The 27,354-nt window shown below is 42.1% G+C and overlaps 1 protein-coding gene across 1 annotated transcript in view; it reads right to left on the bottom strand.

The window, feature by feature from the left end:
• MEI4 (meiotic double-stranded break formation protein 4) overlaps positions 1 to 27,354 on the bottom strand; it is a 364,267-nt gene that overhangs the window by 311,629 nt on the left and 25,284 nt on the right. Inside the window, exon 2 of the mRNA XM_073626838.1 lies at positions 5,681 to 6,231. Within this exon, the coding sequence (XP_073482939.1) occupies positions 5,681 to 6,231 (551 nt within the window). The remainder of the gene's footprint in view (positions 1 to 5,680; positions 6,232 to 27,354) is intronic.

Raw genomic sequence — 27,354 nt, 5'->3', positions numbered from 1 at the left:
CCACCCTATGTGAATGAGTATAGGGTACATCGTACCCCTACCCATTCACCTAGGGAAAAAAGTGTCAATAAAAAACACAGTACACAGGTTTTTAAAGTAATTTATTAGGCAGCTCCGGGGTCTTCTTCCAATTTCGGGGGTCCTCTTCCGACTTCGGGGGTCTTCTTCCGACTTTGGGGGTCCTCTTCCGACTTCGGGGGTCTCTCCGGCGTCTCCTCCCGGTGTCCTGATCTTCTGCCGGCTCCTCCGCTATCTTCTGCAGCTCAATTGCTAGTGGTGGCCCGGACTTCTGCCTTCTGCCTTCTTCCTTTCTTCCAATGTTGACACGACGCTCTCTCCAGCTGGAATGGTCTCTGAGCGCTCCGCAATGGACTTATATAGGCGGTGACTCCGCCCCCTTATGAGGTCACTCTCCCGGGGCATGCTGGGACTGTGCTGTCATAAGGGGGCGTGGTCATCACCCGGTGACCACGCCCCCTAAAACGTCACAGTCCCAGCATGCCCAGGGACTGTGACGGCATAAGGGGGCGGGGTCACCGCCTATATAAGTCCGTTGCGGAGAGCTCAGAGACCATTGCAACTGGAGAGAGCGTCGTGTCAACATTGGAAGAAAAGAAGAAGTGTCAACATCTCTGGAAGAGAAGAGAGAAGAAGACGATCCAGAAGTCCGGGGCACCGCTAGCAAAAGAGTGGCAGAAGATATCGGTGGAGCCGGCAGAAGATGCGGACACCGGGAGAAGACGCCGGAGAGACCCCCAAAGTCGGAAGAGGACCCCCGAAGTCGGAAGACCCCGGAGCTGCCTAATAAATTACTTTAAAAACCTGTGTACTGTGTTTTTTATTGACACTTTTTTCCCTAGGTGAATGGGTAGGGGTACAATGTACCCCATACTCATTCATATAGGGTGGGGGGCCGGGATCTGGGGGCCCCCTTATTAAAGGGGGCTCCCGGATTCCGATAAGCCCCCTGCCCGCAGACCCCGACAACCAATGGCCAGGGTTGTCGGGAAGAGCCCCTTGTCCTCATCAACATGGGGACAAGGTGCTTTGGGGTGGGGGGGCGTAGGCGTCCCCCCATGCCCTAAAGCACCCACCCCCCATGTTGAGAGCATGCGGCCTGGTACGGTCCGGGGGGGGGCGCTCGCTCGTCCCCACCCCCATTCCTGACCGGCCGGGCTGCGTGCTCGGATAAGGGTCTGGTATGGATTTTGGGGGGACCCCCAAGCCGATTTTTCGGCGTAGGGGGTTCCCCTTACAATCCATACCAGACCTAAGGGCCTGGTATGCCGCTGGGGGGGAACCCATGCCAGTTATTTTATTTAAAACTTGGCGTGGAGTTCCCCCTTATGATTCATACCAACTACTGTATGTTTTCATTTGTTAATGCCAAAAATGTGGCAAAGCCGTACAAAGTAGTACTGCTCCCAAATCGCTGTAAAATCGCAGCAAATCGCGGTAAAATCGCGGCAAAATCGCGGGAAAATCGCGCGACTTGGAAGTCGTATAAGTGTGAAAGGGGCCTTAAAGTCGTGCCAATATGAATGGTAGTCATTGACAATCATGGAGAATGACTTGTCATACGATTTTGCAGTACAAAATCATGGGACAAGTCTTATAAGTGTGAAAGGGGCCAAAGTAGTACTGCTCCCAAATCGCAGTAAATTCGCGGAAAAATAGCGACCGTGAAATCGCGGTAAAATCGCGTGACTTTGTAGTCATAAAAGTGTGAAAGGGGCCTAAGATGGGTTTCATAGCAAACACAATGTACTGGGATATTGAAAATTATAATGACATACACACGCACACACACACACACACGCTCAGGTTAAACTGGATGGACTTTTGTCTTTATTCAACCTTACCAACTACGACCTCAGCCTTTCCTGCCAAAACACGGCAGTGTTTGCATCTGCCGAGGCCGAAAGTTGCGCCCGGCCTCCAAAGGTCATAGAGATGGCCAGGGACCATCTGGTAGAAGCACCAGAGGATGCCGCCTGTAAAAACAATCAAGCGGCTGAACAGCCTTTATGATTTTTACTTTGTTTTGCATGGAATCGCCGGCAGAAAGGAATGATATCTGCATGATGCCTGCAGCTGAAAACATCATGCAGATATCTCCACTCAAAGTCCAGGACATCATATGACGGCATTGGTCGGGAGGTGGTTGAGCTGCAATAGGCAGCAGACAGGGTGTTTACATGCCAAGTTTCAAGCTTGCAGCAAAGTCTACCCAACATGTAGAGATCGGTGGGCGACAAGCGCACTGAATGCGGCACACTCAGGCAAATGGGGAAGCATCGCAACACATTTGTCAGCAAAAATGGGGTTAAAACGGGGAGGTACAGAAACATCACATCTCTTGCTCACAGCACATCTAAATCTACCTGAATACACATTGTTTAAAAAAAAAAATTAAAACAAATATTAACTTACATTTTTACCATGTATGTGTAGCAAGGTCTTTTACCTCTTTTGGTCTAATGAGAACCTCCAAGGCCAAAAGATAGCTGACATCCTTCAATAAGTGGTGGGTTGTGAGGCATAGTGGGTGCAAAGATGGTAAAAGTCATTGGGTGCCAGACACTTCTTGGCTCTAAAAGAGGTTTTATTTCTGTTGACAGTCCTTTTTATATATTTTGGGGAAAGAGCGTTAGGGCTAGGACAACCCCAGATAGCTGCAAACTCAATTGGCAGACTCTGGGACTTCAATAGGGGAACAACCGTACAGGGAAAGGCCCCAGCAAGGCGCCACTTCTGCACATGCAGGATTGCTGTCTCCTATGGTAACAGTCCATTACCAGTTCCTAGTTCTTTCAGCTCCACCAAAACTGCTACTTGTAGTTCTTCAATAATGAGCTCCTGGTCTCTCACTGGACCCACTGATTCACTGACTATGAATCTCTTGAGCTCCTCCAAGGTTTGCGGTGGTATCCCATCAAGTGTCACCCCCGTGTCTCTGCTGGGTCCCTAGCTTGGCACTCCAGATACTTCTCAAGCTTCACCCATGCTAACCAGCTCGGCCCCTGGCTTGACACACAAGGCTGCTCTACAAACGTCTCCTTCACTGGTTGGGTCCCTGACTTGATCACAGCCTGAAGTTTCCCGATTCTCCACCGTGCCCGTTCAGTGAGAATATGATTCCAGTACTTGCTTTAGTTACTCAATGTGGTCCCTGGCAAAGGCGAATGGTCCCTTAGTGGCGACAGCTTCCCTTCTACCTCTGACCACTGACAGGTTCACTGGGCCGGCAGAACTGTCACTTTTAGTTGGTCTGCAAGCCTGCGCTGTCCTCTTACCTCTGGATAGGCCCTCACACAGCCTGGCAGCCAAATTCCTCGGGATAGGCCCAATCTCTGGCCTAGCAGCCCAGGCCAGATGACACAAGTCCACCCAGATGGCAGTCTGGGTGGTACAGAACACAGATCACCTGACATCTACTGAATATATAGGTTCTCCCAGCAGGCCAAGGGATTCCCTGCCCATTGGCTGAGATACCCCATATACCCATAACCTGACCTTGGGTTGCCCTCCTCATATCTAGTACCACCAAGTTCCCGGTCACCTAGTGGTAGAAAAGAGAAGGTGCAACAAGGACAAACTTAGGGAGAAACCAATAGATCTCTATCAATCGACCAAGATATCTACTCTTGGCAAGTAAATTTGCGAGGAGCTCCCTGACTAAACTCCAGGGTGCTACAAAGCAGCACAACATACAGTGAGAAAAGCACTGATGCAACCCATAGCAATCAAGTTAGATTCTATAGGATAAGCCTGATGACAGCTGAACTAACTTTGATTTCTATGCTTAGTGAACATTAAAGTGGTTGTAAACCCTCACATATACCCAGTGAAGTGAATACCGTCAGATGATACACAGAGATGAAACAAATCCTCCTACGTAAGTTTTACTTGTATATCTGCAATCTTTCCCTTTCTACACCCTTTCAAAAGTGTAGATTGTGTTAAAAATCTTTCTTCATCTTTCAGAAGTACATAGGGGTGGGTGGGGAGACTGTACTTACACTGTGTGAGAACTGAATGGAGGAAAGGGACACACCCCCTCCTCATAGACAGAAGAATGAAGGAACGTGCAGAGCGGTATTCTGAATAGGCAAGCTCCCCGCTTATCTCCCTCCTGACACAAATTTTCAGTTCATGTTATCTCATCTATCAGAGAACTTCACAGAAGTGACTTATGCTGATAACAGAGGAACAAAGCCACAGAGACAAACGGGACTTAGAGCTTTGAAGAGAGATATGTAAACACTACAGATATATGTGCTTAGTCCAAATTTCATGAATGGGGTTTACGACCATTTTATTATTATACACCATTTATATAGCACCAACAGTTTACGCAGCGCTTTACAATGTAGAGGGGGGCACAGCACAATTACAGTACACTTTAATACAGAAGGGTCCTGCTTGTAGAGCTTACATTCTAAAGAGAGGGGGTGGTGGTACAAAAGGTAATAGCTGCAGAGGATGATTTGATGGGGGTGGCTCGGGTACAGTTCTTAAGTGGGTGTGGGATAGACTTCCCTGAATAAATTAGTTTTCAGGGATCTCCTAAAGGTGGACAGGTTAGGGGCTGATCAGACATACCGGGGCAGGGAGTTCCAGAGGATGGGAGAGGCTCTGGGGAAGTCCTGAAGGTGAGCGTGGGAGGAGATAACAAGGGAGCTAGAGAGCAGGAGGTACTGGGAGGAGCGGAGGGGATGATTTGGGCGATATCTGCAGATGAGGTTGGTGATGTAGCTGGGGGCGATGTTGTGCATGGCCTTGTATATTATGGTTATTATTATGAATTTTATACAGTGGGGTAGGGGAAGCCAGTGAAGGGTTTGATAGAGAGGAGCAGCAGTCACAGATCGGTTAGTGAGGTGTATTAGTCTAGCAGCAGCATTCATAATAGACTGAAGGGGGGTAGCCTGTGTAAGGGTAAGCCATTAAGGAGAGAGTTGCAGTAGTCAAGTCGGGAAATAACCAAGAAGTGAATAAGTTGCTTTGTGGTGTCATTAGTCAGGAAGGGTCGAATCCTAGAGATGTTGCGGAGCTTAAGGCAGCAAGATTTAGCCAGTGATTGGATGTGGGGGCTGAAGGAGAGGTCAGAGTCAAGGATTACACTCAGCACCCTGACATGTGTGGAGGGACCAATGGTTGTGCTGTTGATCTTTAATGTCTTTTGTCTAATATGTGAAAATGTGTAACAGCAGTAGCGCCATTGTCTTGAGGTGAACTATCACAAAGAACAGGTAAACAGAACAGAATATTACAGAATGGCTCAGATTAACCTGATCTAGGGCCAGCTTACAAGCTGTACAAAATAAAATCCTTACCTATACGGCTCTAGCTTAACACATTTATTGTTCCCAACTAGAAGTGTACTCAACACCTCACAAAACAAGAGCTCAACCTGTAATTATGTTTAACAAATGTTAGTATGACTGTATATGCCCAAGTATGGAGTTTCTATGAAAAAAAAAAACTTTAAGAGCTGTGGTACAGTCTTAAACTCAGAGCTAAGTACACTGGCACATTGTGATGGCAACAATGAAAGATATACAGTACATACGAAAAACCTCTTTCATATGATTCCAATCATATATGTTAATTAATGCACAAAGTATTTCTGGCATATTAAAAACAATACAATCAAACCAATATTATTAACACTTACCCTGTTTATTTGGCTATTTGTTAAAATAATCTGGAGTACACTTTTTTCAAAAGTTTCTAACCTCTTCATGCACTCTGTGAGAATATTCTTGGATAAGTGTGAATCAGAGATGAGACTTGTCACAGTTCTAATGGCTTCTGTTTGAAATTTTGAGACAGATGGATTTGGATTTTTATACAAACTAAGTAAACCATTCAGCAGTCCAGACACAGACTCTGGTACTATACCACTATCATTCCCAAACTCTGTCAAATTTGTTAGATGGCCTCCTACTGTTGCCAGTTTTCGCAGTCCAAGAAGATGATTAAGAAAGTCGATCTGACTAGACAGCTGTCCTTTACCAACTGTAATGCATTTTTTAATTGGAAGAGGATTTGAAGGCGAAGCAAAACTTGACAGGCTTGTTAAGGGTAGGTCACAGTTGTTAGAACTTTGAGAAACTGTCAGTGCATCTACTCCATCTTCATTAGAAATATCACACCCAGAATCGTCTTCTAATTGACTCATTGATCGGGAATCTTCAAGTGGCTCTGATGCCAAGCCAATGTATTCTGTAAAATAAATAAAATCATATGCATGTAATGAAGAACACTTATTATAACTGTGCGTTTATACATGCCAACCTTAGCTACAGACATAACACAGAAATCTAAGCTTCCTCTAAAGCTCTACCAAAAATATCATGCTTATTATTCTTTTAACAAATCATCAAGTTAAACTTTCAGCTACAAAAACTTTCTATATATGAGAGGCACTTTATCATTAACTTATTTTGTTTTCACCAACTACTCTGTATTGAGGGGCAGAATAACAGTGGCGCTTTACCGTCGTTTTAGATTTTCGTCCGCTAGCGGGGTGCTTTTAACCTCCTAGGGCTAGCGGCTGTACAAAGGGTTAAAAGCGCCCTTGTTGCGGCGCTGCCCAAGTGCTTTGCAGGTGCTTCAGCAGTGCTGCCCATTCACTTCAATGGGCAGGGCATTTAGGGAGCGGTGTAAACACCACTCCCTAACCCACACCAAGATGCTGCTTGCAGGACTTTTTTTCCCATCCTGCAAGCGCACCGTCCCAGTGTGAAAGCACTCTGGCTTTCACACTGGGCAGGCTTGAGAGGTGCTTTACAGGTGCTCTTTTTAGCCCTAAAATGCCTGAAAAGCACCTTCATTGTGAAAGCTTAAGAACTTCATGATCTGAGATCACCAAAGTCTAGATCAGGGGTCTTCAAACTACGGCCCTCCAGTTGTTCAGGAACTACAATTCCCATCATGCCTAGTCATGTCTGTGAATGTCAGAGTTTTACAATGCCTCATGGGACGTGTAATTCTGCAACAGCTGGAGGGCCGTAGTTTGAGGATCCCTGGTGTAGATGCCCAGACCAAATTTAGCAACTGGAGTATGCATTATTCACTTTACATTGACTCAATGGCTAATTGAAACACCTATATATTATAGAATATAAATAATAAACTTTTTGTTTAAAGGACATACATATGCAATCATACTCGTAACAGAGGAACAATGCAGCAAACAGAAATTACATTAGTGCTCTTAATTGAGACAAGTATAAACTATAGAGGGATATGCTTTGTTTATATCTCATCTTTGGGATTTAGAACTTAAAGTGGTCGTAAACATCAGACATGAAATATGAACAAAAGTATATCTCTCTATAGTGTATACTTTTCTAAATTAAGAGCACTAAGCGATATTCCTGCCTGCTGCATTGTTCCTCTGCTTTTAGCATGAATCACTTCTGACAAGTTTTTTCTGACACCAAGAGAAAAATGGTGACAGGGGAAGGCTCTCCAGTTGATTGACAGCCTCAGCTCTTTTCCTGTGTGCTGTGTGTCCTTTCCCTCCAATCAGCTCTCAGACCTCTCCTCACTGAGCTCTGCAGAGTGTAACTTCAGCACTCCGTCCCCTTTTTTCTGGACAAGCTTTATTAGGTCAGCACTTTGAGCAAATGTATTGACAAGAAGACTGCAAATAAACAGGTACAACTTATGTAGGAGGATTTGTTTAATCTCTGTGTATCACCTGAGGCCAGTCCCTTCACTGGGTATATGTAAGGGTTTACAACCACTTTAACCACTTCAGCTCCGAAGGTTTTACCCCCTTCCTGACCAGGCCATTTTTTTGTGATAAGGCACTGCATTGTTTTAACTGACACTTGTGTTATCAAGCAGCGCTATACATAAATTACATTTGTAATTTTTTCCCCCACAAATAGAGCTTTCTTTTGGTGGTATTTGATCACCTCTGCGGTTTTTATTTTTTGCTCTATAAACAAAAAAAGACAGACAATTCTGAAAAAAAACAATATTTTTTTACTTTCTGCTATAAAACATTTCCAGAAAAAAATAGAATTTCTTTATCAATTTAGGCCAATATGTATTTTGCTACAAATGTTTGGTAAAAAAATCCCAATAAGCGTATATTGATTAGTCTGTGCAAATGTTATAGCATCTACAAACTATGAGATAGATTTATGGACCTTTTTTTTTTTATTATTGTATTTATTAGTAATGGCGGCGATCAGCAATTTTTAGCGGGACTGCGACATTGCGGCGGACAAATCTGACACCAAGTGACACTCTTTGGGGACCAGTGACACCACTACAGTGATCAGTACTAAAAAAAAAAAAAAAAAGAAAATGCACTGACACTATAAATGACACTGGCAGGGAAGGGGTTAACTACAGGGGCGATCAAGGGGTTAAGTGTGTTCCCTATGAGTGATTTCTAACTGTGTGGGATGGATGTACTTGAGGAAAAAAAAGATCCATGTTACAGCTCAGCTGAAACGCAAGATCTCTCTTTTACACTCTGACAGAATAACTGTTCCTTCTTTCTTGAGAACGATTACTGGGTCCTGTCTGCCATCGCAGCCGCCGGACCTGCCGATTCACAACATTATCAAGAACAACTGTGAAAAGTAAAACATCTGTAACACACACTGTTACCACAGACAGGTATGTTCATAGGATTTATCTTATACGGTAGCACTCTTCAATAGACAGGTTCTTTTTTAGCTTGCATTAGGAGCTTAGGGACAAGGTTAAAGTGGAAGTCCAGCCTAATGCCCCATACACATGATCGGACATTCCGACAACAAAATCCATGGATTTTTTCCGACAGATGTTGGCTCAAAGTCGTCTTGCATACACACGGTCACAGAAATCTTTTCGGAAATTCCGAACGTCAAGAACGCGGTTACGTACAAAACGACGAGCCGAGAAAAAGGAAGTTCAATAGACAGTGCAGGCTCTTCTGCTTGATTGTGAGCATGCGTGGAACTTTGTGCGTCAGAATTGTGTTCACACGATCAAAATTTACGACAACGGATTTTGTTGTCGGAACATTTGAGATCCAGATCTCAAATTTTATGTGACGGAAATTCCGATGGAAAATGTCAGATGGAGCCTACACACAATCGGAATTTCCGACAACAAGTTCCCATCGAACATTTTCCGTTGGAAAATCCGACCGCGTGTACTGGGCATAACACTAAAATCCCTGCATCTACAGAAATCCACGATTTAACACAAACCTATCTAGCCCTGTAAAAAAGAAATCAGTATACATACCTTTTTTGAAGCCGATCCGATCCAGTCTCCAGCCGCGGAAACTCTGCAAAGGACAAAGCCGACAATGGCTGGGAAATGAATGGGGAGTGACATCACCCATAAGCTTACTATGGGGCTTCCGTTGTCAGCTGCCTCCTCTGCACCCGCCTCCACAGCTCAGCGTGGGATTGGGTCGGTTGGCTTCAAAAAAGGTACGTATACTGATTTCTTCTTTAGGCGGAAGTACTGGGTACATGACTGTATTGCCCGCCCCTGTACCCTGCACCCCAGTACTTCCACCTAGTGGAATGCAGCTGGCTCCAGAGGAACACAGAGCAGCGATGGACATACTATACTGTTGGCAGATCATTCCCAGTGCCGGGATTATGGCACCTGCAAATGTGAGTAAACATTTTAGCTTTTTTTAACCACTTCAGCTCTCACACCTGTTTACCCTCTATGGACCAGACCATATTTCAGATTTCTGCTGTATCGGTATATGAGTCTATAACTTTGTAATTACTTATGATAAAGAATTGATACATATATTGTTTTTTGGGGACAAACGGGGCTTTCTCTTGACCCTAAAGTCCTCTGAGAATTTCTTAAATTAGATTTTTAAAAAGGAAAAAAAAAAAAAGAGTAAAAATCTGAAAAAAAAGTATTTCTTCAAGTTTGATCAGTAATATTTTGAACACAAGTACCATTAATGTGAGGAAAACATACATTTTATTCAGCTGCTTGTTCTATTTACTGCAACATTAAAATTACATTTCTAGTACAAAGCATGTTAAAGTTATTTTCAAAAGAAAAATCTTTTTTTTTTTTTTTTGCATACATTTCATTTTGTCTCATAATGCATCAGTAATTTATAGTTCTTACTGATTTAAAATAAAACAGATATACCCTATACCACATATTTTTAACAGCAAATCTTTAAAGATAACAATGTATATACTGTATGTGCTTTATAAAAACAATTTTCAGCAAATAATTTAAAATAGAAACATGGAACAGGAGATGAAATTGTTAAACACTGATTATACAGGTTGAAATGAAAGGGTTGGGTAGTAAAAAAAAAAAAAAAAAATAATAAAGAAGAGCATATCCTGGTTAATTAAGGATTAATTCCATATGCACACAATAAAAAATTTCCTCTGTCAGCTGCAGCTCTCTCACTCACAAATCTGTCTGACTGGGAATGCAGGAGACAAGATAGCTACTATGTTACGTGTTTGTTGTTGTTTTGGCTTAAAATGTTACATTGAATTCTCACTGAGTTTGTCTGTCAGAGTAATCATTCAGTGAGGAAGGCTTTTGACTAGATCCCAGTCATAGGATCTCACAGGCTGTGCACAGTAGCTGAGCAGAAGGAGATAAGAAAAGATAAGAAAGTGTAGGGCGTACAAGACACGTCCTGTGTACAGAGGAGGGGGTTTTATAGACGTTTGTAAGATGCCCATGGTAGGCAACTGGTTAAGTGTTTTAATAAAACGGGATTACCCTATGTTGGTTTCTGTTGTTCCATCTTTTGTATGAAACAAGTACTAGGGAAACCATCACTAAATGCAAGCCTGTCAGACCCACCTCAGCATAAGCTCAGGCAGTCCATACCTGCTGGTGAGAGAGCACCCCGGTGGGGGCTCCCCCACGGTGTGGAATAGTGGATAGAAAACTGCATGTACATAGAGCACTTTATTGGAAGTACTTTGTGGACTATATTTTTTTTTTACAATTTTACTGGGCACATGCTTATGCTGTATGTATGGACTTTTTAGTTGGCGCATTCAAGGAAGCTGTGTATGCAATTTAAGATTGAGGCATTTGGAGCACTACTGCACTTTATTCTGTATTTAAAGTTTTTGTCAATATAATTATTTAAAATTGTGACACTGATGGGGACACTATAATAAAGAGCACATATATTAGGTTTTCCCATAGGCTTACCACAGGGAGTGCAGGATTTTTTTTTCACTGTACAAATGACACTGGCTGGGAAGAGGTTAAACATCTAGGGCAATCAAAGGGTTAATTGTTAGCCAGTGTTTTCGTTTACTGTGTTAGGTGCCTTTACTAGCGGAAGCCATGTTTTTTTTTGTCCCTGCTTTGCAGGAACACAAAATCCATCCCTTCTCCCCTGTCAGAAGGGAGATCTGCCTTGTTCATATAGGCAGATCTCAGTTCTGTGTGTTTTTCCAACTATCGGCGGGTGCCAGAGGGTATCCAGGGCCCGACAACCACAGACTGGCTTCTGCTTTGATTAATCACAGCAGAAGCTGCCCGCCAGTGGCCTAATCGCATGCCCCCCTGCAGGCAGAAGTGCAGAATCACATATTTATATATATGTGATCCTGCACAGGAGAGCCGTCCTGTGGCAATGATTTTCGGAGGGAAGAAAATATTTAATCCTTTGTGGATTGACCCAATTATCATAAATTGCCCATTCCATTCGTGTGTGAACTGGTAATAACTTTTTTGATATGGCAGGTCTACTTTTATCTAAATGGGCATGGTGAGAGTAAAGCGGGAGAATTCTGGGGGCTATTGCGCACAGCAGAAGTAAGCATATCACACGCAAGCATACGGTGTAAAGCTTCAGCCCAAGTTGTATAGGAGCCTGGGTGTGAAATCTTCCCCAGCCTCCTAACATCACCTTTGGGTCCTCTTTATTTCCTTCTACGTCCACCTCTTCTTGGCTGGACATATTGGGATCCAACTCATGTCAAGATGGTGAGCTGGAGAATGTCTGGGGTTTTTGAGTCCTTGCCAGTGATTGCTGTATTAAAGCCATTAGGTGTCCAAGAAATTGTGGCATAGTTGCAGAAAACCTGCCTTAAGGTTGGCTGCCTATTCCATGCCTGAAATAAAGCTAGAATTGGATCTTGCTCCAATGCAAGGAAAGCATCATCATTTCATGTATTGAGTGCTGTGCGAGCCTTCGATAGAGTGAGTGCCTGAATTTTTGCCATGGCTCCCTTTCACCTTGTTTCCATCATAGCTACAAGTGAGGGTAGTCTCCAATTTGGTACTCACTGAGTAGGATGTGGAATATAGGGTAAGAGTGTCTGAGAAGGAAAATGGTGAAACCCTGGCAAAAAAGTGTGTGACCTACGGTAACACCTGATCATCCACCTGAAGCTAAGCTCCAAGTGGTTGAATTTTAGCACCAAGTTTGAAACGTTTACACTATAAAGTGAATACATTTCAAGCATAGGTCCAGTTTTTGCAGTAACGGTCAAAGACATAAGGTGACCCTGGCTTACCTGTCCACAACGCTAAACCTTGTATAGGATTCGGGCTTTGCCTGTCATGGTGGGCATACCCCCAAAGGGGTCTTCATTGTTTGGGTTCCATAGGGATGGATCACAGCCCTTTGCCCAAGCATCCTGCAGCTAACTATATGTACTGCACAAAGTGCCAAGGTGAGTGCCCATGCAGGATCCAGTACCCAAAGCAACATTACAGGCCATCCCCATGGCGTGGAGTCTGTGTATGGCTCCCAAGGTTTTACTGCGGTTGCACCAATCCATAGCTTCTATTGTTGTATTAGAAGACAGTGACCACTTTCTTTCTAATAGATACCAGCCTATAACCTAGGATCTATGAATATTCAGCCTGTGTCTTGTACTGTACTCCTAGATATAGAACTTACAGGTAAGTAAAAAATACGGTTTTGCATTTTCATTTTCTTTCGTTATCTGTCTTCTAGCTCATGAGATTATGGAAAACTGGTTTTATAATACCTAGCATAAATGAATTTTCCTGGCTCTTCACCATTGCAGCACTGACGAGTTTGGCTCTGCCTACTTTGTCTAAGCAACCCTCCAGCAGTGTCCCATACTGTTCGATTAAGGTAGATATATTTTAGACATTCCTGTACCATGTACATTAAAAAGCTATACTGTTATTGTTAGTTGTTTCCTGAACGATTTAAAATGGGTATTGATCGTAAAACTTAATAAGACAAAGGACCTTTCTGTTTGAATCACCTTAAGCTTCTTTCCTTTAATGCTGTTCTAATTTTTCAGGTTAGCTTCATTACAGTGTTTGATGCATTGTTTATTTACATATAAATGCCAGTTCATTATCGATTAAACATCAACAATGTATGCAATTATCCTATTATCTGTATTAATGATGGTAAAGTTATATTCTCTGGCGTTTATCTTTCTAATGCGAGTTTCAGTTTTTTTACATGTGACTTGCCAGTTTATGAGTTTAAAGGGGGCCTTCATTCATTTTTTCAACTTGTCATCTATTAAACCTTCTGCCCTTGTTGTTTTACCTTTAGTAAAACATTTTTTTTCTGCCAGTAAATACCTTATACAGCCCACTTCCTGTTTCTTGTCTGGTCATTAGCCTAGGCTTATGACATAATGCACAGCTCTCTCTCTCACTCTCGTGAGAGTTTGCCAGGAAGATAGGGGGGAAGAGTCAAAAGAGGGCCAATGAGAGCTGTAGATCTGGAGGTGTGCCTCTGTGTGTTTGAGTTAATACAGGAAGTGAACAGGCAGCAGCTTCAGCTCCCCACAGTTAAAATGGATGCAGCCAAACTTAGTGGAGGGAGATTTCTGCAGCATATTTGGCAAGTACAGATACACAGTATATATAAAATAATATGCAAAGTGGTTGGAGGGAAGCTTCAAAATGGCAAAGATGTTTTTATTACAAATTATATGAGCAGACTGCAGTTCCTCTTTAATAAAAATTGCTGGTTTGCTACACTTAGATGACGATTCCCCTATTCGTTTTGTTCTCACTCTTGGGATAGCAGCCACAAGTTTGAAGCAGATCATACGAGTTTTCATCTTGGACTCCATATTGGACTTTTATGTTATTTTATGTTTAGACCTAGCCCTATGTTTAACCCCTTAGGCACCATGTATACTTCCCTAAAACACATTCAAAACATCTAAGAAAATACATTCCATGCTAATACAAAAAATTTGTTACTGTGTCAACAACAGGTCAAAGCCAGGCGTAAAAATTAAAAACACTCCAAAGCTTTTAGAACACAAGAAGACATGCTGTTTTTTTGATCATTTTTAGATAACTGATTAAAAGGATTCATAAAGAACCACTCTCAGAATTTTATTTTGTCCTTTCTTTTGAAAATCCTACCTTTCAAACTTCATTGCTGAGAATCTACACTTTTTACTGGGAATACTAAAAATTCTCTGTAAGTGAAATCACTTTTAATAGAAAGCATGACCTTCAGTTACTCCTAAAGATATTCAGAAACCGCAATTCAAAACAACATTCAATAGCGAATGTCCTTCTGTTCACAACGCTCTAAAATTCTCCGGAAATGATCACAGTTTCCCTTCTATTGGAATAAATATACAGTTTGCCCACATTTGTCTTGTGACATTAATGAAGAAAGATTTTTAACCAGTTCCATACCGGGCCATAGTAAAATGATGCCTGCGGGAACACTCTCCCATCTCGGGTGGACGTCATATGACGTACACCGCTTCTCGCCGCTACTGTGGACCCACAGCGCGGCGATCGGGAATGAGGCGTGTCGATTGGGACACAGCCCATCCCCGATCAGTGTAAAGAGCCAATAAAAATGGCTCTTTACCATGTGACCAGCTGTATCCAATCACAGCCGGTCACATGAACTGTCCTTGTGCACCCGGACACAGCCCATCCCCGATCGCGGTAAAGAGCCAATTAAATTGTCACCAGCCCATCAGAGTACCCGAGTACCTATCACCAGTCCATCTGAGTACCTGTCACCAGCTCATCAGAGTACCTGTCACTAGCTAATCAGAGTACCTGTCACTAGCCCATCAGAGTACCCAAGTACCTGTCACTAATCCATCAGAGTACCTGAGTACCTGTCACCAGCACATCAGAGTAACCGAGTACCTGTCACCAGCCCATCACAGTACCCGAGTACCTATATGCAGCCCATGCCTCATAGAATATACCTTGGGGTATTTTCTTTCCAAAACGGGGTCATTTTGTGGGAAATTCCACCATACTGGTGCTCCAGGACCTTCAAAAGTGTGATAGGTAGGAATGAAATTAGATTGCAATTTATGCTCCTAGAACACCTGAAGGTACTACTTCAGTGTTGGGCCTCTGTATGTGTCCAGGCTGTGTAAAAGTCTCACACATGTGGTATTGCTATACTCAGGAGGAGAAGTGGCAGAATGTATTTTGGGGTGTCATTTTTGCTATATATATGCTATGTGTTAGAAATATATCTTATAAATTGACCACTTTGTGTAAAAAAAAAAAAAAAAAGTCTTAATTTTCTTTCCACGTTTTCCAAAGACTTGTGGAAAAAATGAATCTTTGAAAAGACTCATAATGCCTCATAGAATATACGTTGGAGTGTTTGATTTCCAAAATGGTGTCATTATGTGGGTAATTCCATTGTCCTGGTGCTCCAAGGACTTCAAAAGTGTAATAGGTTGTTAGGAAATTTTATGTGTAAATTTATGCTCCTAGAACGCCTGACGGTGCTCCCTGCATGTTGGACCTCTTTATGTGGCCAGGCTGTGAAAAGGTCACACACATGTGGTATCGCCATACTCGGGAGAAGAAGCAGAATGCATTTTGGGGTGTAATTGGACGTATGCATATGCTGTGTGTTAGAAATAAATAGTTATTATGACAATTTTGTGTATAAAAAAAAAAAATTCTTAATTTTCCCAAGAATTGTGGGAAAAAATTACAACTTAAAAAAACTTGCCATGCCTCTTACTAAATACCTTGGCCTGTCTACTTTTCAAAAAGGGGTCATTTGGGGGGCATTTGTACCTTTCCTGACATTTCAGTGCCTTAAGAAATGAATTTTTTTATTTTTTTGTGATTGTGGTTTTGTAATTTTCTTTTTATGGTTTTCCTCTATAGTCCATGATAAACAATGATGTACTGTGACAATAGGATTTATATTTCTTCTTAATTTATATATGCATTTCTGATGTACGTTTTGTCTCGTTTCAGGCATTGGATTCATCATCTGCCCATGCAGGAGTTCCGTTTTAAGTCTATTTTTCTTCCTCTTGTTTCTTTTGTTGCATTCCTACCATGGATCCATTTATTTGGGTATTTTCAGCTATATACCATGTTAAATGTAGTTCATATTTACATATTTGAGATAATTGTATACAAATAATTACCATATAGTTTTTTTGCATTTATTGAGTGGTCTCCAATGTTTTGGAGACAATTCAAAGGATCTCATGGTTACGAATTCAATTTTATTCATACAACATGTGCGTTCATGTGACAATTAATTGTTGTTTAATGATTATGGGTGTTAACATCCTGTTTCTCTCTTCCTCTTTTTTCCTTTATATGCACCTTTGTTTGTTTGATCAAACCTAGCTATGAGTAAGCATCTCTGAATGTGAAACGCGTTAGCTATTTTATACCTGGTTTGTCTACCTTTTGTTTGGTTTTGTTTGCCTTTTGGATTTTAACATTTTTCTAAATAAAGATGTTTTTGGCATGGAGTGCGGCAGTCCAGGAATTTCTTTCTCCTCGTGCCTTAAGAAATGAGTAATCCTGGCCATACACTATACAAAAAAATCGGCCAAACCCATTTTTGAAGGACTAACATTCGGCCGTGAGAGCAAACAATAGTGCCATCATCTAATGATCGATAAATCGTTCAGTGGACATAAATTAATCAATTTTTTGTTCATTTTTTTTACATATATCTAGTACAAACAGTTTGTACGGGAAACACATTAACCTTTCAATTTATCGTTCGTTTGGCAGAAAATTTTCAAACTTGTCCTTCGTTTTTTTGGCTCAAAAACATGCCAACGATTACCAATTTTGTGCCCATTACCTAGCCAAAAAACGAACGAACTGGCCGAATGACCACATTTCGGCCAATTTTTTGTATAGTGTATGGCCAGCAATAGGCCGTCAGTGCATCAGGTGTGGTCAATTTTCAATGATTAGCACCATAACTTGTAGACTATAACTTTCACACAGACCAAATAATATAGACTTATTTGGGTTATTTTTACCAAAGATACGTAGCAGTATAAACATTGGCCTAAATTTAAAAATAAAAATGACTTCTTTGAGAAATTTTAATCATAGAAACTAAAAAAAAATTGTTTTTCTTTGAAAATTTTCGCTCTTTTATCACTTACGTCGCAAAAAAATAAAAAAAAAACAGTGATGATTAAATACCAGGAAAAGAAAGCTCTATTTGTGTGGAAAAAAATGATAACAATTTTGTTTGGGTACAGTGTTGCATGAGTGATTGGCATTCAAAGTGTGAGAGCACTGAAAGCTGAAAATTGGTCTGGGCAGGAAGGGTGTATAAGTGCCCTGTATTGAAGTGGTTAAAGTGTAAAGTAAAACTAAAGGGAAACATTTTTCTTTTGGATAGAGTAAGGGAAGGTTATAAACCCTGTCAGGATTTTTTGGCATCTATGTCTCACTGGGGATATTTCCTTTCACTTCCTGTCTCATAGCCAAAATAGGAAGTGATAGAAAATCTCTCCAAAGTGAGGGGAACCCCTGGTTGTCACCAGGATCACCAGTACTTGAAGATTTCTCCTATAATACCTTTCTATGGAGAACCCAAAAATTGGGATTTTCCTTTCCTTTCACTTTCGATTAGAACAGTAAGGCTCCTTTCACACAATTGTTCTAATCAGGTCCGCCTGTCAGGTTTTTCAGGTGGACCTGATCGGACCCACCATTCACCCCTATGGATCGATGGGTGTAAACAGACTTGTGTCCATTTGCACCAGCCTACTTCTGATCTGATCCGGTCCGCTAAAAACAAATAGAAAGGGATTTGTTCACATCTGTGTAGGCGGATCGTATCGGAGGGCAGTTGGGTGTAAACGGACAGTGGAGTCTATTTATACTCAGCAGCCCATAGAGCAGAGTGGCTCTGTCAGTGTTCGCTCTGCATAAACTGAGTGGACATGAATGGCTCATCCACCAGCTCTGTTCTGATCAGTAGTGGATCTGTGGGCGAATGTCAGAAATACAGACATGGCCAAAAGTTTTGAGAATGACACAAATATTAATTTTTATAAAGGCTGCTGCCTCAGTTTGTATGATGGAAATTTGCATATACTCCAGAATGTTATGAAGAGTGATCAGTTGAATTGCAATTAATTGCAAAGTCCCTCTTTGCCATGAAAATGAACTTAATCCCATAAAAACATTTCCACTGCATTTGTGAAGAAGGTTTCAGGGCGCCCAAGAAAGTCCAGCAAATGCCAGGACCATCTCCTACAGTTGATTCAGCTGCAGGTTTGGGGCACCACCAATGCAGACCTTGCTCAGGAATGGCAGCAGGCAGGTGTGAGTGCATCTGCATGCACAGTGAGAAGACTTTTGGAGGATGGCCTGGTGTCAAGAAGGTCAGCAAAGAAGCAAAGAAGACTAACATAAGGGACAGACTGATATTCTGCAAAAGGTACAGGGATTGGACTGCTGAGGACTGAGGTAAACCTTTCCAAGTGTTTGGAGCATCCAGAAAAAAACCTGTCCCAAGTAGAAAAGGTGAGCGCTACCATCAGTCCTGTGTCATGCCTATAGTAAAGCATACTGAGACCATTCAGGTGTGGGGTTGCTCCTTAGCCGAGTGGGCTAACTTACAATTTTGCCTAATAAAACAGTCATGAATAAAGAATGGTACAAAAACATCCTCTAAGGGGAACCTCTCCCAACCATCCAAGAACAGTTTGGTGATGAACAATGCTTTTTTCCAGCATGATGGAGGGCCTTGCCATAAGGCAAAAGTGATAACTAAGTGGCGTGGGGAAAAATCTTGGATCCTTGGCCAGGAAATTTCCCAGACCTTAATCCCATTGAGAACTTGGAGGCTCCTCAAGAGGCAGGTGAACAAAAAAACACCCACAAATTCTGATAAACTCCAAGCATTGATTTTGCAAGAATGGGCTGCCATCTGTCAGGATGTGGCCCAGAAGTTTTTGACAGCATGCCAGGGCAAAGTGCAGAGTTCTTGAAAAAGATGGGTCAACACTGCAAATATTGATTCTTTGCATAAACTTAATGTAGTTGTCAATAAAAGCCTTTGACACTTATGGAATGCTTGTAATTATACTTCAGTATACCATAGCAACATCTGACAAAAAGATCTAAAAACACTGAAGCAGCAGACTTTGTGAACATTAATATTTGTGTCATTCTCAAAACTTTTGGCCACAGCTGTACACACAATACCGGTGACTGTAGCCACTGAGTGTGTGTGTATGTGTGTGTACATTCAGGTCCATAAATATTGGGACATCGACACAATTCTAATCTTGAAAAGAAAAGGGGGGAAGGACACCTTAAAGTCGTCCAATAGTAGGTTCTGGGGTGACAAACGGGGGAAGGGGAATTCCCTCCCACTGTGGTAATTAATCAAATTAATATGTCTCTCATGTCACCCGTATCATTAATCATATAACTCAGTGGTATGTAGCTGACTAGCTGTCAAACGGTTGTTCAATGGACCATAAAGCATATATAAGAAAGGGAAGGAAGGGGTCAAGAGGAGATCCCCCCCAAAAAAAAAAAAAAAAAAAAAAGATGGTCCGCTCAAGAACAAACAGTTGAACCTACAAAAACTTTATTGTGTCACAATATGTAGAAACATAATCCAACAACCATGTGTATTTAAAAATAGGGCAGATAAAAGTCCTATTGTGTGCTGGTGGCCACCACAGACATTACACATATATCTCATGCATTCATGCACTCACACTCATCAATTAAAGTCACTAGAGACCCGGGTCTATACTATTTCACTGGAATTCCAGAGCTGGATTGGTTACATAAGTGGGTAGACTAGGTCCTTGTAGGTAAAGTGCAAGTGCTAATACACAACAAAAGTCCCCTCGGATGTGAACCAATGGCTGGTTAGACATATGTATGTGTCAATCAACCAGAGCCAAGGAAGGAAACGGTGTCCTGATTGTGTGGTGAACAATTGCAACTCAAGCAACCTCACATAGAGGGCTTTTAAGGATGGACGGAAAATGGCCATAAACAAAATGCCTCATGAATGTGAGGGTACATTTTAGCTCACCGTCTGACGTCTTCAATGAAGAAGGAGTAGAGCCCAAAGGAGTTGCTGATGGCCGCGTTCGTGTGGGTTTGAAAACACGTTCATGCGGTATTAGCTTGTTGTGGGCATGAGCGGGTTACTTCCGGGTATCCTCCGGCAGAAGGTAAGGTGAGTCACAAGGGTCAAGATTGTTAGTGTCTCATATCCAATGGTATAAGCAATCCGGAGAGACGCTCGGCGTCCGTGTTCACCGCAGAGGTTTCACCTGATATCCCAAATCTTGATTGATCCGATCAGGATCGTTAGAGATGTTCACATCCAATTTGGAAGGATATTGTAGTTAGAGTGTGAGAGTCTATGTGCCACCTGCACATGGGTCAAATGCTGAGCGCTTTCGCTTGTTGCCAAGCTTCCTCAGAGCTAATGTGGTATCAGTAGCTGAATGTTTAAATAGCCAGAGGGCTAGTGTTCAATTTCCTGTCTTCTTAATTAACACCTGAATACCATAGCTTGACCATAATTGCAATCACCAAAAATGTGCCAATCACACCCATACATACATCTATTTAGACAAAACCATTGAGGGTAATGGATACATAGAGATTCAATCTGATTGACTTGTGTATGTGGTCAGATTTGAATATTGCATCTCTTACCATCATGAAATAACGGAAAAAGGCTTGTCAAGCAACTGCTATCAATACATAAAAGCCAATTGAGGAATGCTGCATTTCCAAAAACAAACCGTGCATATATAACCATATACTAAATAATAATAATAATAATAAGATAGTCAAAATAGTGATATATGGGAGCAAGAGGGAACAGTCTATTGTTCCGAATTAAATTGCAACACATATCATCATCCTGACAATAAACAGAGATGTCCCAATAGTTGATCAAAAATTGCATGGCATACACACACGGAATAAAAATAATGAGTATGAATATATGCAACCAACCATCGCTTTGGCCAGATTAAATGGCAGCTCACGTCCCATGTATTGTCATCCACACACGGGATAAAAACATTGTTACCAGTGAGATTGCCTGTGAAGTCGCATAGGACAAATTAGTACAAAGTGATTCCGGATAGTCCGGATATGTAGTTACATATAGGCATTACACTGGTATTACCCGCACATGGAACAACAGAATAATCTGTTGTACAGATTATAATTTAAAATATGAAAATTTCATAATCTGGGGGCAGTGCGGCTTCAATTCAATCAGTTGGTTGGTAGCCAAATGATCGAGGCAAGCTGGGATGGAATGAGGTCATGGGCCACTGTCTCGCATAGGTTACGTCTCACATGTCACTCGCTGATATTCGTGTAGAGAGCAGAGACATGGTCGTGAGCAACACTACACACAGTCAATTTTCTTTAAAAGCTGCCCGTTATGGGCAGGAGAAGATGTGGATCCTCAGTTGGAACCAATCAATTTTCGGATGGGAACATTTAGATTGTGAATATTTAAGTCATTGTTCCAAAAATGGGGATAAATTAAATTCATTGTTCAATCCAAAAGGCTGCATGCTGTTTAAATAGAAGATCCACATCTTCTCCTTCTGACATAAGATCTTATCAAAATCTCCACGTCTATGGGGCAAATTAAGCTTGTATATACCCTTAACCCTAAGGCCATCCGGTTTACCTTCATGTTTATCAAGAAAGTGCAATGATAGTGGCCGGTCATCATCCTTGTTGATAATACTTTGGATGTGTTCGCCAGTTCTGACTTTTAGCTCTCTTTTGGTCTTGCCAACATAGATAAGGCCACACGGGCAGGTCAACATATAGACTACCCGTGTGGTTGTACAGTTGATAAAATTATTGATTCTAAATTGTCTTTTATTGTCAGAACTGGCGAACACATCCGTCCTATCCACGTGTCTACATATATGGCATCTACCGCAACTGTACATACCCCTAAGGGGTGGAAGATCAGTAAGCCAGCTGCGTTTTTTAGGGCGGGTGTACTCTGAGTGTACCAGGCGATCCCTTAAATTTGTAGCTCTACGGGCAGTGAGCAGAGGTTTTTTGCTGACAAGCTTTCCCAAAATGGGGGCCTCAGATAAAATGTGCCAATGTCGGCCCAGAATTTCTTTGATTTGGTCCCACTGGGTACCAAATTTGGTAATAATTCTAAGGGGAGGGTGGCTTGAGGTTTTTGCTTTTTCTTTAGTAGAGTTCACCAACAAAGACGATCTATTTGTCTGTAGTGCTCTTTTTCTAGCACGTCTGATGTCCGTATGCGAGTAACCCCTATCACAAAACCTCCCATGTAGGTCATACATTTCCCTGTGGAAATCCCCCTCCTCTGAACAGTTCCTTCTTGCGCGGAGGAACTGTCCCACGGGGATACCCCGTTTCAGAGATACGGGATGGTGGCTGGACGCTAGCAGTAAAGTGTTTGCCGCTGTGTCTTTTCGAAAGGTTTTTGTATGTAACTTATCATCCCTGACAAACACCGTAAGGTCCAGAAATGACAATTCATTGGTGTCATACGTATATGTTAACCTAATATTACGGTCGTTGTCATTAAGTTCATTAATGAATTGTGTCAATTCAGATGGCAGGCCGTCCCAAATCATGATCACGTCATCGATGTACCTCAGCCACAAACGACAGTGGCTGAGGTACATCAACGAGGGGTACACACACTCAGACTCCCAAAAGCCAAGGTGCAGGCATGCATATGATGGGGCCCATGGGGCACCCATCGATGTGCCCCTAATTTGTTTGTAGTATATCCCAAGAAATTGGAAATAATTGTTTTCTAACATAAATTGCAATAGTTCAATGATAAATTCATTTTGGCCTGCTAATGACGGAAATTTATTTTCCAAAAAGAATTGTGTCGCTGCTAGTCCCCATCTGTGCGGCATTGACGTGTATAACGACTCCACGTCAATTCCGACCAGTAACATACCTTTGGGTATCGATATGTCTTCCAGGTGCCCCAAAACATCCCGTGTGTCCTGAACATATGATGGTAGTTCATGTACAAGTTCTTTAATCAGTGCGTCCACGTACTTACCGACCCTCTCGAGGGGACCCTTTACAGCTGATACAATTGGTCTCCCCGGGGGGTCGGTAATGGACTTATGTAGTTTAGGAATTGTGTATAGGGTAGGGATGTTGAATTCACTGACTCTGAGGTATTCGAGTTCCCTTTTGGTAATTAGACCTGCTTCAAGGGCTAGTTCAAGTTTAAAGTTTAAGTCTGATATCATTTGGGGAAAGGGGTTCTGGTATAGACGTAGATATGTAGATCCATCACGGAGAAGGCGCATGGTTTGCTCCTCATATAGAGTATGTGACATAAGGACCGTGTTGCCTCCCTTATCGCTTGCTTTAATAACAATATCCTTTGCATTTTCTAATTCCCGTAGGGCCCTTCTCTCTTCCCGGCTAAGATTGTCATATCCTTTATATTCCCAATTGACCCCCATAAGGTCCCTTTTTACTTGTTCCAAAAAGAGCTGGATATGTCTATGTTTGGACAGGGGGGGCATTTTTTGGGATTTAATCGTCAGTTGGGATGGGCGGGGGCAGCTAGGCGACACTTGGGTGGCTTCCCCTTCTGAGTTCCACTGTTGATTTTCATCAAGGAGGGCTATTAGGGCTTCGAGAGAGTCGCGCTCTTGTTTATCTAGTTGGTCCGCGTCTATATCTTGGGTGTCCCTCTTTGCATGCCAGTACCTAAAAATTAATTTCCTCAAGAACAAATTGATATCTTTGAAGACCTCAAATTCGCTCATCGTTGTAGTGGGGGAGAATGTTAGGCCTTTTTGCAGCAGTGAAATGTGGTGGTGATTTAGGGGGAAATCTGATAGGTTAACAACCTTCAGATCAGATTGTATTTGTTCTGAGTGGTCACTAGATTGATTTACTTCGCTATTTAAAGCTTGCGTGGCCCTGACCTGAGTTCCCTTTGATTTTCCCTTCCTTCCTTTCCCTTTCCCCGGTTTCCTCTGTTTGTTTGAGCCTGGGTCTTGGTCATGGATGTGGTTGGTTGGGTGCCTGTCCTGGGGATGATGTCCCCTTCCTGATCTAAAAAAGCCACGGTTTTCTCTGGTTGTTCAGGGTCACTGTCAGTAGATGTATATCTAGGTCTAGATGTACCTGATCGATTTCTCCTGCCCTTGCGTGATCTACTCCTCCCTCGAGGTACTGTGGGGTCAAAGATATCTCCTTTCTCCCAATCTAAAAGATTTTGCTTAAATTTCTCTTGTTTAGTGATTTTAAGGGTTTTTTGTGTCTTTTCAACCTCCTTCTTGAGCGAGTCATTGTATTTGTTGAAATCCTGATCATTTTTATATGGCTCTAGCAGCTGTGCACTGATATCGATCTCTTTTTTGAGGTCATCCAATTGTATTTGTTCTTCATTGATAATCATGTGCAGAACTGCTAGTCCACGATCGAGACAACTTTGTTTCCATATTTCCAGGAACCTCGGTGTATGTAGATGAGCAGCAGGTACTACTCTTTCCCTCAGCCCTCTAGGAATAACTTTATGTTCAATGTGGGACTTCAATGAGGAAATGTCCCATTTCCTATTAAGGAATTTTATAGTTAATTTTTTATGATTCTTAAACAATTTTTTAAGAGTCTCATCATGGTTGGATGCAGCTGGAGTTTCACTAGAAAACGCAGACTGTATCTCTAAGTCAATCTCATCCGCCAGTACATACGCCATTGTTCCCGGGAAGGGGAGGAGGGGGGAAACCAGGAAAGGAAAGAGGGTCAGGAAGGGCGGAGGAAAAAAAAAAAAAAAAAGGGGGAAGGAGGAACGGGGGGGGGGGGGGGGGGAAACAGGGAGAGGGGCCGGGGGGGGGGGGGAGGAAAGGAGGGAACAGGGATTCAATCACAAGATTTAAAACAGTTGCTCAACAAGCCAATATAGATATGTTAAAAACATGGTTATAGAGTCTAATCTTAAACATATGCACTAGGGTGTGCTATTAAAAACCATGGGGTGGATGCCGTTACTGCCTGACACGGAGACTAAGGGTCCAGAAAGGAAGTCAAATCCTACAATGATGCATATGAAAAGAAAAGGGGGGGAGGACACCTTAAAGTCGTCCAATAGTAGGTTCTGGGGTGACAAACGGGGGAAGGGGAATTCCCTCCCACTGTGGTAATTAATCAAATTAATATGTCTCTCATGTCACCCGTATCATTAATCATATAACTCAGTGGTATGTAGCTGACTAGCTGTCAAACGGTTGTTCAATGGACCATAAAGCATATATAAGAAAGGGAAGGAAGGGGTCAAGAGGAGATCCCCCCAAAAAAAAAGATGGTCCGCTCAAGAACAAACAGTTGAACCTACAAAAACTTTATTGTGTCACAATATGTAGATTAGATGTAGAATAGATTATGAAATTTTCATATTTTAAATTATAATCTGTACAACAGATTATTCTGTTGTTCCATGTGCGGGTAATACCAGTGTAATGCCTATATGTAACTACATATCCGGACTATCCGGAATCACTTTGTACTAATTTGTCCTATGCGACTTCACAGGCAATCTCACTGGTAACAATGTTTTTATCCCGTGTGTGGATGACAATACATGGGACGTGAGCTGCCATTTAATCTGGCCAAAGCGATGGTTGGTTGCATATATTCATACTCATTATTTTTATTCCGTGTGTGTATGCCATGCAATTTTTGATCAACTATTGGGACATCTCTGTTTATTGTCAGGATGATGATATGTGTTGCAATTTAATTCGGAACAATAGACTGTTCCCTCTTGCTCCCATATATCACTATTTTGACTATCTTATTATTATTATTATTATTTAGTATATGGTTATATATGCACGGTTTGTTTTTGGAAATGCAGCATTCCTCAATTGGCTTTTATGTATTGATAGCAGTTGCTTGACAAGCCTTTTTCCGTTATTTCATGATGGTAAGAGATGCAATATTCAAATCTGACCACATACACAAGTCAATCAGATTGAATCTCTATGTATCCATTACCCTCAATGGTTTTGTCTAAATAGATGTATGTATGGGTGTGATTGGCACATTTTTGGTGATTGCAATTATGGTCAAGCTATGGTATTCAGGTGTTAATTAAGAAGACAGGAAATTGAACACTAGCCCTCTGGCTATTTAAACATTCAGCTACTGATACCACATTAGCTCTGAGGAAGCTTGGCAACAAGCGAAAGCGCTCAGCATTTGACCCATGTGCAGGTGGCACACAGACTCTCACACTCTAACTACAATATCCTTCCAAATTGGATGTGAACATCTCTAACGATCCTGATCGGATCAATCAAGATTTGGGATATCAGGTGAAACCTCTGCGGTGAACACGGACGCCGAGCGTCTCTCCGGATTGCTTATACCATTGGATATGAGACACTAACAATCTTGACCCTTGTGACTCACCTTACCTTCTGCCGGAGGATACCCGGAAGTAACCCGCTCATGCCCACAACAAGCTAATACCGCATGAACGTGTTTTCAAACCCACACGAACGCGGCCATCAGCAACTCCTTTGGGCTCTACTCCTTCTTCATTGAAGACGTCAGACGGTGAGCTAAAATGTACCCTCACATTCATGAGGCATTTTGTTTATGGCCATTTTCCGTCCATCCTTAAAAGCCCTCTATGTGAGGTTGCTTGAGTTGCAATTGTTCACCACACAATCAGGACACCGTTTCCTTCCTTGGCTCTGGTTGATTGACACATACATATGTCTAACCAGCCATTGGTTCACATCCGAGGGGACTTTTGTTGTGTATTAGCACTTGCACTTTACCTACAAGGACCTAGTCTACCCACTTATGTAGCCAATCCAGCTCTGGAATTCCAGTGAAATAGTATAGACCCGGGTCTCTAGTGACTTTAATTGATGAGTGTGAGTGCATGAATGCATGAGATATATGTGTAATGTCTGTGGTGGCCACCAGCACACAATAGGACTTTTATCTGCCCTATTTTTAAATACACATGGTTGTTGGATTATGTTTCTACATATTGTGACACAATAAAGTTTTTGTAGGTTCAACTGTTTGTTCTTGAGCGGACCATCTTTTTTTTTGGGGGGGATCTCCTCTTGACCC

Source organism: Aquarana catesbeiana, linkage group LG04, assembly GCF_042186555.1.
Source record: "Aquarana catesbeiana isolate 2022-GZ linkage group LG04, ASM4218655v1, whole genome shotgun sequence".
In the NCBI taxonomy this organism is placed as follows: domain Eukaryota; kingdom Metazoa; phylum Chordata; class Amphibia; order Anura; family Ranidae; genus Aquarana; species Aquarana catesbeiana.
The sequence above is the reverse complement of the archived record's forward strand: the minus strand, read 5'-3'. Positions and strand labels throughout refer to the sequence as shown.